General features: G+C 19.3%; 1 protein-coding gene and 2 pseudogenes across 1 annotated transcript, besides 2 other annotated features; 2 read left to right on the top strand and 1 right to left on the bottom strand.

The window, feature by feature from the left end:
* Positions 1 to 544: 544 nt before the first annotated feature.
* Positions 545 to 3,045, top strand: PmUG01_08061200 (STP1 protein; the record flags this gene model as incomplete). Its single annotated transcript, XM_029004768.1, has 3 exons — positions 545 to 565; positions 674 to 1,733; positions 1,991 to 3,045. 3 exons carry the CDS (start codon positions 545 to 547, stop codon positions 3,043 to 3,045), a joined length of 2,136 nt encoding a protein of 711 aa, XP_028861424.1.
* Positions 3,046 to 7,224: 4,179 nt separating this feature from the next.
* Positions 7,225 to 8,123, top strand: PmUG01_08061100 (annotated as a pseudogene).
* Positions 7,225 to 8,123: a sequence feature (PIR protein, pseudogene).
* Positions 8,124 to 10,977: 2,854 nt separating this feature from the next.
* PmUG01_08061000 lies at positions 10,978 to 11,864 on the bottom strand (annotated as a pseudogene).
* Positions 10,978 to 11,864: a sequence feature (fam-m protein, pseudogene).
* Positions 11,865 to 13,801: the final 1,937 nt, after the last annotated feature.

Raw genomic sequence — 13,801 nt, 5'->3', positions numbered from 1 at the left:
TGTTCTGGTTTATATATTATTTATTTTAATTAAAACCTAAGAACAAAAAGAATTATTTATAGTATTATAAGTAATAATATCTCTATATATATATATATATATATGTGTTTCTAATAACAGATAACAGGAAACGGTAATTAATTTTATTTTTACGGAATAAATTTTATATTACATGTTGATGTAACTTATATATGTTGTTTCGTGGTTAATATTGTGACTTTTTCTTTATATAAGGAATATTTTTCTTACAGAATCACATATACATAATTGTGAATTAATAATAAAATATGTTTAGGATGCATCTCCATTAGTAATATATTTACTTAAGGTAAATGAAATTATGAAGCACATAAAATAAATACTAAATGTATTCTATTATTTTATAGTTCATATACAAATTATTATGTAAATTATAATTTTATAATTTATTTTTGTTAAGAAATATAAATTTAAAATAACCATATTGATAAATAAAATATATAAATTCATATTTTTCCTTCAGAATATTAATTACCATACACTAGAGTATTAATGTAAATCCATTATGGATAATTGTTTTTCTTCGGTAATAATTTTTTATTTTTTTATATTAATGAATTATTTATTTATTCTAAAACAACTGTTAACATAAATAACACAAAAATTAATTCTTGAATAATTGTTTTGAATCTAGAAATTGGATGTTCGAGGTTCTGGATTTTTCACCTACTTTTATGATCTAAAATTCCAAAAAATTATGCAAGATATAAAAAATAAAACTGCTAACGTAAATAAGAGTAACAAAGAAGCATTTAGAAATGTATGTCGAGATTTGAGTAAATATCTAATTAATAATAAGTTTCCCCCACCACATTATATTAGTCTTAAGGATAAATGGGAAGGGGCATTAAAAAAGTGGTTACAATCTTACTATGAAACGATTAAAATACATAAAGAATGTCCTGTTGTTCTGGAAGAAAATGATATGAAAATTTTAGAATTAAAATATGATGAAGAAGATTTTTGTGAAAAAAGAAATACATATCTTAATGAAATAAGACAGTTAAAACCTGGAACCTTAAAGACGTGTAATGAGGAGTATTTAAAAAAATGTAACGAATATAAGGATTGGATTAATGAGAGGAAGGAACATTTTGACAAAAAAGTAAGCCCCATTAAAAGTTGTTACAGAAAAGAACTAATAATGGGTAAAAGAGGGAAAAAACAAGAATCATTATGCAATATACTCATAGAAGAAACCTTTAGAACATCATCAGATTGCGCGCTCATCGATCAAAATCCAACTTGCAAAAACTTACAAGAAAAAAAAAAGGAAGATTTACAAGAAAGTCAAAAAACAGCTGAATATCCATCTAAACCTGAAGTACAAATAGAACAATTCTCTTATACTTTACAAGAAGTGATAACTAAAGATTCACACAAATCTCCAACTACAGAGAAAACTTCCCAGGAAATTCAACCTCAACTTCAAGATAAATTGGAAACTGAAGCTCCAAATCCTCAAGATAAAAGTAAAGAATCTGAAGCTATACAAACTACTCAAGATAAAATATCAGAAACACAAATACATGATACTGATGATGACGCAGTATTAACAGGCCCTAATTCACCAACAATTTCAGATTCTGCTATGTCACCAGAAACTCAATCTCCTAAAAGTCATGCATTAAAAGCTGAACCCTCAATTCCTTTCGCACCTTCAGCTAGCTTTGCTGAACCCCCTAAAATTTCAGGTACCATCAATTCTGTTTATTTATCTATTCTTGAAATGACAGAATTAAATATATATTTATAATTATTTCAGGTTTATTAGCGAGTTCGTCTAACACATACACATCATCTATTTTAATCAGCTTTATAGTTATTTTTCTATTTTCCCTTTTTATTAAAGTAAAATAACATTTATGTACTAAAAATATGATAATCATTTTATTATCGTAATAACTTGTTTTAAAAATCCATTTTTTTCTACTGTAGTATGCTTTAATAGGGTTGTTTAAAAAAAAAAAAAAGATAAAAAGAAGACCTGTGAAATTTCTAAGAATATTATATCCTTTAGTTTCTTGGAAAAAAGGTGAATTCTTAGCACATGATCATTTAGAAAACACATTATATGATAACGAAGAAACTATAAAAAGAATAAAAATAAAAGAGCATAACATGAATTATAATGTAAATGCAACGACTCCAAGAAAGGATACATACAAAACTATTATAGAAGTACATATGGAAGTACTAGAAAAATACAGAAATGAAGAATGGAAACACAAAAAAGAAGAATTTATAAAAATATTTCTAGAATTGTTCACAGAAGAGGAATACCCAACATATCCTGATATAACTAATGACGAATTAATAGAGGAAGATACTAAAAGTATTAATGACATTGAAAAACAAAAACTTCTATGGAATAAATTCAAGAAAGAACATGAAAATATCTCTGAAAAATTGAAAAACACAGTCTGGTTTAATAATTTAAAAAATGATTGGAAAAAAGAACAAGATAACTTTAAAAAAAAAGAATTAAAAAGGAAGATTTCAGATAGAAATCTAACTATTCCATATTTAGAAAAAGAAAAAGATATGTGGAGAATGTGGATATCAAAAAATAGTATAATTATTAAGCAATATATTGAACAAAACTTGTTTAATTATTTGACAGATGAACTCCAGAATATATCAGATAAATATGAATATGAAGAAACTAAGGATAATTTTCTATTAATAAATATAGGAGAATTAACCAACAGAAAAGGTTATCAACAATTATATAACTATATTAAAAAACAATTACTAAAAAAACTTTGCATCTTCGTGCTTATATTAGTATTAGAAGAATGCAAAAAAGAGCAGGAATTTGAAAATAGAGAAACCTATTTGGACAGTTCTATAAGTGCATACATGGAAGGTAAAAAATCAGATGGTAAACCAGATTCTATAGAAAACATGAGTGAGTTTAACGTAAATGTTTTGGAAAATAAAGAATATCTGGGTTATACGGTAGATGACGGATTTAGCATAGAGATAGAAAATTGGGTTGGATAAAATAAGATAATATGTATTTAAGCATTATGGAAAAGGATGATAGTTCTAACGAATATGATTGAATTATTCACATATACATTTTGTAAATTTATAATATACATTCTGAATATATTATGATATTATTTTTGTGCAATCATGTAACCTATATGAAATATATTTCGTAAATTTTATAACAAAATTAGGGAGAAATGAAAAAAATAATCTAAAGAAATACCAAATATAAGAAAAAAAAGCAAAAATGAAATTTGGACATTGAAATAAAAATATATAAAATACATTTAAGTTATATGTAGTTTTTGTATTTCTTTATAAATATCAATAAGAACTATATATTAATACATGATTCAACAAAAATAACGAGATATATATACATATATAGAAGAAAAAAAAGATAAATTAATATTTTCCAAAAATATTAAACTCATAGGAAAAAAAGTAAGAATAAAAAAAAGCAAACGTAATAATTTTGAAATAAATTTTATTAATGTACAATTATTACTTAAATTAGTATAATTCTATTTTATTCTATTACTTTTTAAAATACAGCTATATCCATATTTAGAAAGATGCTTATTTATATCTTCCAAACATTCTCATTATACGAGAGTTTTATGTTTCAATAAATATAAAAAATCTGTTAATAACAAATAAAACAAGGTACATTTAGATATATGAAACCAATGCAAACATATACTTGATTCATATGATTAAATATATTTCAAAAAAATATATACCATGTGCTCAATAAAATCGTGCTGGGATGTTATGGGTTAAAATATGTTCTCAGAATAATAGTGATTACTAATTATAAATTTATAACGCTTTATATTTTATACATATCAGTATTTTTTTTTTTAATTATTTATATCTTTGAAAAGTAAAAAAATCATATTTGTAGATTCTGTCACATAATAAAAACTTTGATTCTTTTTAATAAAAAATATTGTAACTTAAAGATTTTATCGCACTTTTATTAAGATATATATAATAAATTAATGAGATTATTCTAACGATTCAAAAATGATGATAATAAAATTATGCTTAATAAATAATTATACACACTAACTTGTAATATATATTCAAATTTGGAAAAAAAAATATACAAATAAAAAAAAAATTTTTGTATAATTTTTTATTATTTTAATCTTTACATTATTCATCTTTAAAATTTTTATAAAATTAAAGTACTTGCTATTTATTAAATAATTTATTTATTATACAGAACTAAATTTATATACTTCAAGATTTTTTTAAAATAAAGAGAAAATAAAAATATAACAATTTTACAGAAACTAAAAAGTATATCATGTATTCCCATTTTTTTCTTTTCAGTTAAATATATAATTTAACTGTTATTATATTATTTTAATAAAAAATTTTCGATGAATTTCTTTTTACGCTTTAAAGAGAATTAATATATTCAGCCTTTAGTTTTTTTTTTTTTTTGGCGATTTCTTGTAATTACAGAATAATAATTTTCTTTCTTATATTTAGTTAGTAAGATTTATTAGGCTTTTTTTTTTTTTTTTTATGTTATTTATTAAAATTATATATATGCATAATCTATATATAAAATAAACTAATAATAAATCTATGTGTTAAAATATAAAATTCATTTTAATATGTAATAATTATTAACTGTTACCATATACCATAAAAATAAATATATTATAATTTTTTTTTTAAATATAGTATTAATTAAAACTTATAATAAAATTATTATATTAATTTTTTAAACAAATTATTAATATAGTAATAATACTAATAATTATTATAAAAATAAATAATATTTTCTGTATTTAGTTATAATTTACACGAATGTGGGAATATAAAAGTGATCAAAATACGTATTCATCTTTGTAATATAGTATCCTTATAATAAGTAAAGCAAATATATTATAATATATTAACAATATTTTTTAAAAACGAAATTATTTTTTTTTATTAATATTAACATTATACATACTTCACAATTTCTGAATAATTTTAGTATAATATAGATATTCTAATTTTATATTTCCAGTAAAGCAAATAATTTTGTTCAACACTTATTAGTATATGTATGATGATATTCTAAAAGTACTTCTATGTTTTATCATATATGTTATATATATGAGCCATATATTTAGTTAATATAAAGTATACATTACAAGAATAATAGATAGGCGTGAATTTTCATATATTATATATATGAAAAGGTACATAATATATTTATTTATTTTACTCTAATTACTTAACATAAATGCAAGTATATTAATAATTTATTAAACATAAAATATTATGCTAGAATATTAATATGTATGAACATATAAATGTAGTTGTTTATTAATGTATATATAATTAAAGCACAACTGTAATGATTTGGAATATATTTTATATTTTGACAACCATTCTATATTATTAAATGAAACACATAACTAAAAATTAAAAAAAGGCATATTAATGTTATTAATAAGAATATATAATAAAAAGCAATGAATACCCATCGTAAATAACTTTTAAAATATATATTAACAATTACAATAACAATACTATCATATTAACTTCTACGTTTTTCATGAAGTAAAAGCCAATTAATTCCAAATATGTACTAATAATAAAAACAATTTTTTTTGTTTTTGCATTACTTAGTTTTTTTAAAATACATTTAATTATATGATAAATATTTTAATACAATTAAAATATAATGATACTTTTAATTATATACTATATTAAATACATGTAAGTGTAAGATATTTTACAAAATTATTCTAAATAAAAAAAAGTGCAATAATTTATTTATATTAGAGTGTCATAAATAAAACCCTGTAAGATAGTGGAACTAATATAGCATGTGATGGATATAAATGAAATATACAAAATTGATATATATTACAGTATTATTTCTCACAATTATTTTATTATATATAAAAATATGAATATATCATAAACATGTTTCCTAGTACAATATATGATATATATATTATAATGAAAATTTTGGGTTCATATATATATATATATATTTATTATGTTACGAATACAATATTATTCCATTATCATATTTTATTAAGGCCTTTGTTACAATTAATTAATTTTTTGTTCCTTTTCTTTTTAATTTTTATGTACAATCAATTTATGGTACAATATATACTTTTTTGTTATATATTTATATTTCCAATATAAATATGTATATTATGCTAAATCAATTATCATAAAGAACATATTAAAACATTAAATTCCCATAATAATATAATGGAGAAAATTGAGAGATTATTTTATAATTGTACGATATAGCTTCTTACACAGTAATTAATTCATAAATAAAAACTTTTTAAAGAAGTATATTTTTAATTTATCAAGAGTATAGTTATTGTTACCTATTTTATTTATATTTTATTTAAATCTTTATTTCATTTATTTAAATTTTAATTTTGGTAATAATCATGAAATTGAATTCAGTAATAGTTGTTTATATTATTATAATTTAAAATAAAATTTAATTGAATTGATTTGAGAGGAATCATTTTAACCTTAAATGCAGATAATCGTTAATAAAAGGAGATATTCTATACTTTCTAATGAAGTTGTATTTATGTATTTATATTATTTTAAAAGTTCGAAAAAGATTCCTAATTATATATATCAATATAAAAATCAATTTATGGGAAAATTTACTAAAAATAATTTATTTTTATATATAACTTTCAAGACAATTAAATGATTCTCATATGAATGAAAATAAAAGGAAAATGTATTTTCTTAGTGAAATTTTTTAATTTTAATAAAGTATTACTATTTTTCAAATTATTTTATTTACATCGTAGGCAACTGTTTTATATATTACAAACTAGATTCACTTATTCCATTTTTAAAGGAAAACTGAAAAGAATATTTTGCTAAGATATGTTATTTTAAATTCAGTAAATAAGAACTCATGCATTACATATTAATTTATAACGTATCATTGTTTTATTTATAAAAATATTAACTTAATGTTAATTTAATTTTTGTTATATAATTCTCTTATATTCAATTATAATGGAACTCTTCAAGGAAGGAAAGAACATTTTTTTTTTGTTATAATTAATATGTATATAATGGTATTTCAAGAATTCCTTGTTCGGAAAATGAAATAAATATATTAATTCAAGAATATACGATGTTGTACACTTACATATTATAACTATTTTTCTTCCTTAGGATAATTATGTAAAATCTTTTCTTAAATATGAAAAGGATTTTGATAGTGATACCCAAAATTGTGAAAATAATGGCTATAATGATACTTGTGAAAAAATAATTTAAGATATTTTATTCGAAAAAACTGATATTCATTTTGTTCTTCCGTGTTAAAAGGTTGCTCAGTACTTAAATAGTATAAATATCTATTATAGTTCTGATATCCACAATAGCTATAAATACTTGAATTACATTCTAAATAAAGATGTTTTTTATAAAATTGATAATTTGATTAAAGTATATATAAGAATTTCATCAGATCATTATGAATTTTTTGAGAAATATATAAAAAGAATTGATACTAATACTGTATAGGAACTCACATATCTATACATTCTATATAAGGATTTTGACAATTTTACTACTCAAAAAGGTAAAACTAAAAGTTGCAGTTGTGAAAATCCCAAAAAATTTTATGAGTTTTATATTAAACATTACAAGGATTGTTAAGGAAATACTGAAAACCTCGTTTGCGATGATCTAACCAATTTTAAAAAAGTATATGATAAAGAGATGAGAGAAGTATCTACTTGTCCTAGTGTACCAAAAATTTTAGAACCCCTCACAAATTATGTATTTGTTACCAGTTTAATAACAGCTGACGTATTACTAACGTCTTTCACTTTATTTATTTTATATAAGGTTAATAAAAATTATTTTTAATGGAATTAATATTATATCATAATTTGTATAATTCATTTTAATAAAAAATTACCTAAAAAAAAATAAATATATTTGAGTATATATATACAGATGTTTTTTCTTCCATATAGTTTACTGCAATTAAAACTTGGTTAAATATTCAATTACAAAACAAAAAAGTAATTCAACTTAACGAACTTGAAGAAGAAACAAGATAATTCTTACTAAACACAAATAAATTTGTAAATTGAAGTTATGTAGGGCGTTTTCATAGTATTCGCTATCAACCTCAATGAATTTCTTTATATAAGCATTAAAGTTTATATTATTTGCATTGGAACATCCATTATGCAGTGGTAGAGAAGTTACATATATGTGTGTAATTATTAATAAGTATTATAAATTAAAAATAAATATATTAATATATATGTGTAGAAAATACAAATATAATAATATAAAAATTATACAATAAAAGATTAATATAAATACAATACTGTTTTAGGAATTAGTACCAGAAAAATTAATTTACAATTTAAATTTTTTTATGAATACAAAAAAAAAAAAACTTTTAACTTAAATATATAAAACAAGATTAAGGAGTACATTTTTTCTTTCTTATACAATAATATGAAGTAAAATTTATTAACTATGCATTAATAAATATAAAAAGAAAAAAAAAAGAAGAAGCAAAAGTATCAAAAACACCAATAATATTATTATATAAATAAAAGGAACAAATCATAAAATAATAACTTTATTTGGAAACTAAAAAGAATATATACATTTTATTTATTACTATATTTTAAAATTTTATTATCATTACCTCCCTCTAACTAAATTGAATTAAAAATTAAACGTATTATACAACAGTTTTAATATTGGTACCCTCAAATATTATATACTATATGTGGCTTAATAGCAAAGATATTTATATATGAGAGTAAGAGATAAAAATTATACTTTTTCTAGAATATAAATGATAAAACTCCTATCCATCATTTAATAATTAATAAGTATTTTCTTATTATGCACTATACTTATTGTTTTCTTTATTCTTTAATACTCTTTATATATATAATATTCGCCAGATGTAAACAAACGGATATATAATAAATAAATAATATATATGAATCTACATTATAAATATGTATTTTTTAATAAAGTTAATTATAATAGGATCAAATAGTACTTTTATTTATATACATTATTTTTATTGATATTTATAGTAAAAAAAAAATAGGACAGACCATTTCATAAAAATGTTAAGAAGTAACATTAAATTATGTTAATAATCAGAAAGCTTGAAAGATAATGCTTCTTATCTTTAGGTTTTTTATATAATTACACTTTTATAGATCTCATGGAACTTATATATAAATTACTATAGATACGATATTTTAGAAATGGTAGCTCCCATTTTATATTACATAAAAATTTCAGGTATCGTTATAATTTGTAAACCACAAATTTAATTGTACATACTTACTTTATTGTTGCATATATCTATACATGAATCTCAATTTTAATATATATACGAATTATCTATATTAATTTATATGAGATTATTCTAATTATACACAATATCACATTCTAAATAATAAAACAAAAAATATGTATTATAGAAATTATTCCATATAATTGAAAAAATAGTATGTTCACATAAAAAGAATGAACACATATAATTATTAATAAGAAGTTATATGATTTTATATTTCATAATCATTTTATTATGGTAATCAAAAGTTTAATAAAAACAAAAATTCCCAGCAAAACGTTTATAATGCAAAAAAAATATATAGGCACCATTCAGTTTTTAATAGCTTTTTATTCATTATTTTTAATTTTATCGTAACTATTTATTATATTATGTATAAGAATTTTATATATTGTGAATTTCCCAAAGAAGTAACAATATACAGAAATTTTTTTTTTAAAAGTTACATTTTCCTTACTAATTAATATGTACAATACAGAGTTGAAATATTTTTGGCATAATTAATCTATAAAAATTATTTACTTAGGCAACCTTGAAATTGGTAATACATTTAATTTATTTTTTATAATAACATGAATTTTGTAATAAAAAAAATGTGCTTCCATTTAATATTCATATATACGTGTTTTAAATATAAAAGAACTTTTTTACAAATGAAAAAAATACTTTTAAAATTCAAATTGCATTTCTCATACGTTTTTCATCTTATATACATATATAAATTAAAAAAATGTTTTAATTATTAGGTATTACAACTTAATTATTTCCTTTTTTATAAAACAATTAATTGTATATTTAATAATGCATAGGCTTTCACAATATAGTAATATATTTACAGGAATAAAAGTAAATTATTATTTATAGGCCCAAAGTTCAGAATATTAATTATAATTGATATTATTTTATTAAATACTTATAATTTCGCACATATATCATGAAAAATAAAACAAAGCTCTGTTAAAATGTATTAAGAAATAAATAAAATTTATAACACATTTCTAATAAAAATTATTTATATAATAGATAGTGTGATATATTTTTGAGTAATATACATATATATCAACACAACATAATACTTAACCTCAATTCAATAAATACAAAAAATGACATTTACTTATAATATAAAGATAATATTATAATTTCACATTTTGTAAATAATTTATTTTTGTCCTGAAGAAGATTAAACTTAGAATATCATCATTTTTTATTTGAAATACAAATTCTAGAAAAGAATCAATAAAATCATATTAATTTTAATTCATCTACATATAATTGTTATACGAATCTACTTAAATAGACAATTATATAGTGTAAAGAATAATATTTGATTAATATGTAACAATAATTTACAACACAAAATAATAAATATTATAACATTCAAATTCAAAAAATAAACTAACATAATGTATATCTGTTTTGTGTAAAAATAATAAGCCACACATATGCACATCATTAAAATTAGCTCAATTATTCGTATGATTTTTAAGAATATACTCCAAAGATATTAGTTATATTACTTCATATTAATAACTTTTTTAGGGAAAAATACATATTCCATATTATTTATTTTACGCATTCATCAACTTAATTCTCTTGTATTTTTCATTATTTCTTAAGATCTTAGGAAGAGATATTATAATTATGACAGATAATATAAAGATAATTAGTGAGAACAATATTAGATAAGAATGTTTTTCCAGAGAAAGAGTTTCTATAATCGATTTCACCGCATTATACAACAATTCAGAACTAAATTGAATTGTTATTTCTTTATCCATATATCCTAATCCACGTAATATGGGCAATCCTATGCCGAACAACAAAAAAAGAAAAAATATAAAAATTGCAAATCCGTAACTTCTAAATTTTATTTTTGTTAAAGATATATTACAAACTCTTCTTTTTTTTTCAAGAAAATTATCATAATTTTTTTTTTTAATCCATTTTTTTTCAAAATGGAAATGTTTTCCATCAAACATGCCATTATTATAATCTATAACTTCTGTATAGTATTGCGCCTTATTTAATGAATTTTTATTTAATTGTTTTTCTTTTGTTTTTGTTACTGTTTCAATATTAGATATATCCTTTTTTTCATACTTTGTGTTGTTTTGTATATTATATTATAATCCCCAAATATTTTAATCTTTATCGTGTTTATATTTTGCAAGTAATCGAAAAATTATTTTATCGAATTTTCTGTTATTGTAATATTCTCCTAAGGATTTATTAAAGGTGCACTAAAGGAAAAAAAAAATAAACATAGTAAATATTTATTATTTATACGATAAATAATTAATGTTATCAAATGTTATTAATGAAAATAAAACACGTAAAATATGAATAATTCATATATCCTTTAATGTTAATATTATACCATATTATTGTTAAAATGACATATCCAGATTAAAGGGATAAGAGCAGAAATTTTTATAAATAATATTAGCTTAATTTTACGTTCCATTATATACATATTTAATATTCTTATATGTTAAATAAAAAGAAATATAGCTAATAAAAATAATATATACTTTTAATGATAAAAGTTACTGCTTTTATTTAAATATTTATTTTATTAATGTTTTGGAAATAATTAGTAAAATTTATATAACTATAACATATTTTACCATACATAAAAAGTAATATAGCATCAAAAATATATTATATATTTTTTATTATAATATTATTTAAAATAAAAACTATTATTAATATAAAATTATTTGAATTTATTCAAAATCTATTCTAGATATATTAATAATTAATTAATGTTATGCATCTATTAAACAAGTTGTTTTATTAATTTTAGAATAAAAGAAAAAAAAATAATATTCGATTTTATAATATTTCGAATTATTGAATTTATATAGAATATAGAAAGTAGAGAATATAAATAATACTTTACTCTATAAACTGGCACAGTAAGGAAAAATCATAAGGATATTATCCTATTATTAATTCTAAAGGTATAAATAATATGCTGTAAAATTACCTCTTATTATTCTTAAAAGATAATTATTATTATAACTATACATAAATAATATATTAAAAAATTATTATTTTGTATTATGTTAATAAAAACAGATACTTTATTTAAACCCTAAGCATATACAAACTTCTTTAGTCTATAATATATTAAAAATTCTCTATATATATGTTACTAAATAGCATATAAACGAAAATATATTTTAAATGATATAAGGAATACCTTTTTATTTTTGTTCCATATTTTTTGATAATTATTATTTTTAATTGTATAAGATTTATAGCATTATTTCTGAATGTAGAGTTCTTAAATACATCTACTTAATTTAAAAAAAATATTTTTTAATTAATTATATTCATATAAAAGTAAAATTAATAAAAGAAAAAAAAACTTATTTTCATTATGCAATAATTCTTCTTGTTTACGCATATACATATCATATAAATTGTCTAAAATTATTTAATAAATTATAATATTTTTTAATATTAAAAACAATATATATGTATATATATACTTTTCATTAAAATTTTTATTTTCAATATTTTCATTTTGTAAATACAGTACTCACATATATACTTGTGTAGTTCGCTATAGGAACCAATTATAATTTTAAAAAACAAAAATATTCATTGGATGTTTCATTGTTTAATTCATACCTTTCGTAGTTTTTGTAAACGTGGAAATTAAAACATATATTAATATTATATTATTATTTTCACATGAATCTAAAAATTCATATTTCATAAAGGAAACATAATCCTGAATTTTATTTATTAACATGTTGCAGGGTTAATCTTATTCATTGTATTTATTCAATTAAAAATATCTCAAAAAATCTAATGGATATTCAGATATGAATTATTATTACTCATCAAAAAAATAAATAATATATTACTATTTAAAAATCGTTTATAAAAAAGTAATTTTTTTTTATTTTTTTTTTTTTTGTTTTTTTTAAATCCTCAATATTATATTGAAAAAATGATTAATTGTAAATATAAATTAAATATATTATTATACAGTTTTAAAACAATATTGACTTTTTAATTATTATATTTATATTTAAGCATAAAACACATACATATATATACTTATATACCTACATGTAATTTTAACTTTACGGAAATACATTCATTTATCTTCATTATTCATAATAAAAATTTTTATAGATGTATATAACACACTTTCATAATTTTATTAACATAGGAAAAAAAATAAAAAAAAAGAAAAGCTCATCAACATATTAACTATTAATATATAACTACATTTAATTGATTAATTTTTCCCGTACTTTCTATAATATATATATGGTATACTTATTTATAAATTTTCAATATTATATATATTTAATTAATTTTGTAAAATTGAATTAATGAAAAAATTAATCACAATCAAAAATAACATATTTCTCTAACTCA

This window comes from Plasmodium malariae (assembly GCF_900090045.1).
Source record: "Plasmodium malariae genome assembly, chromosome: 8".
NCBI lineage: Eukaryota > Apicomplexa > Aconoidasida > Haemosporida > Plasmodiidae > Plasmodium > Plasmodium malariae.
This window is presented reverse-complemented; position numbering and strand designations above follow the sequence as displayed.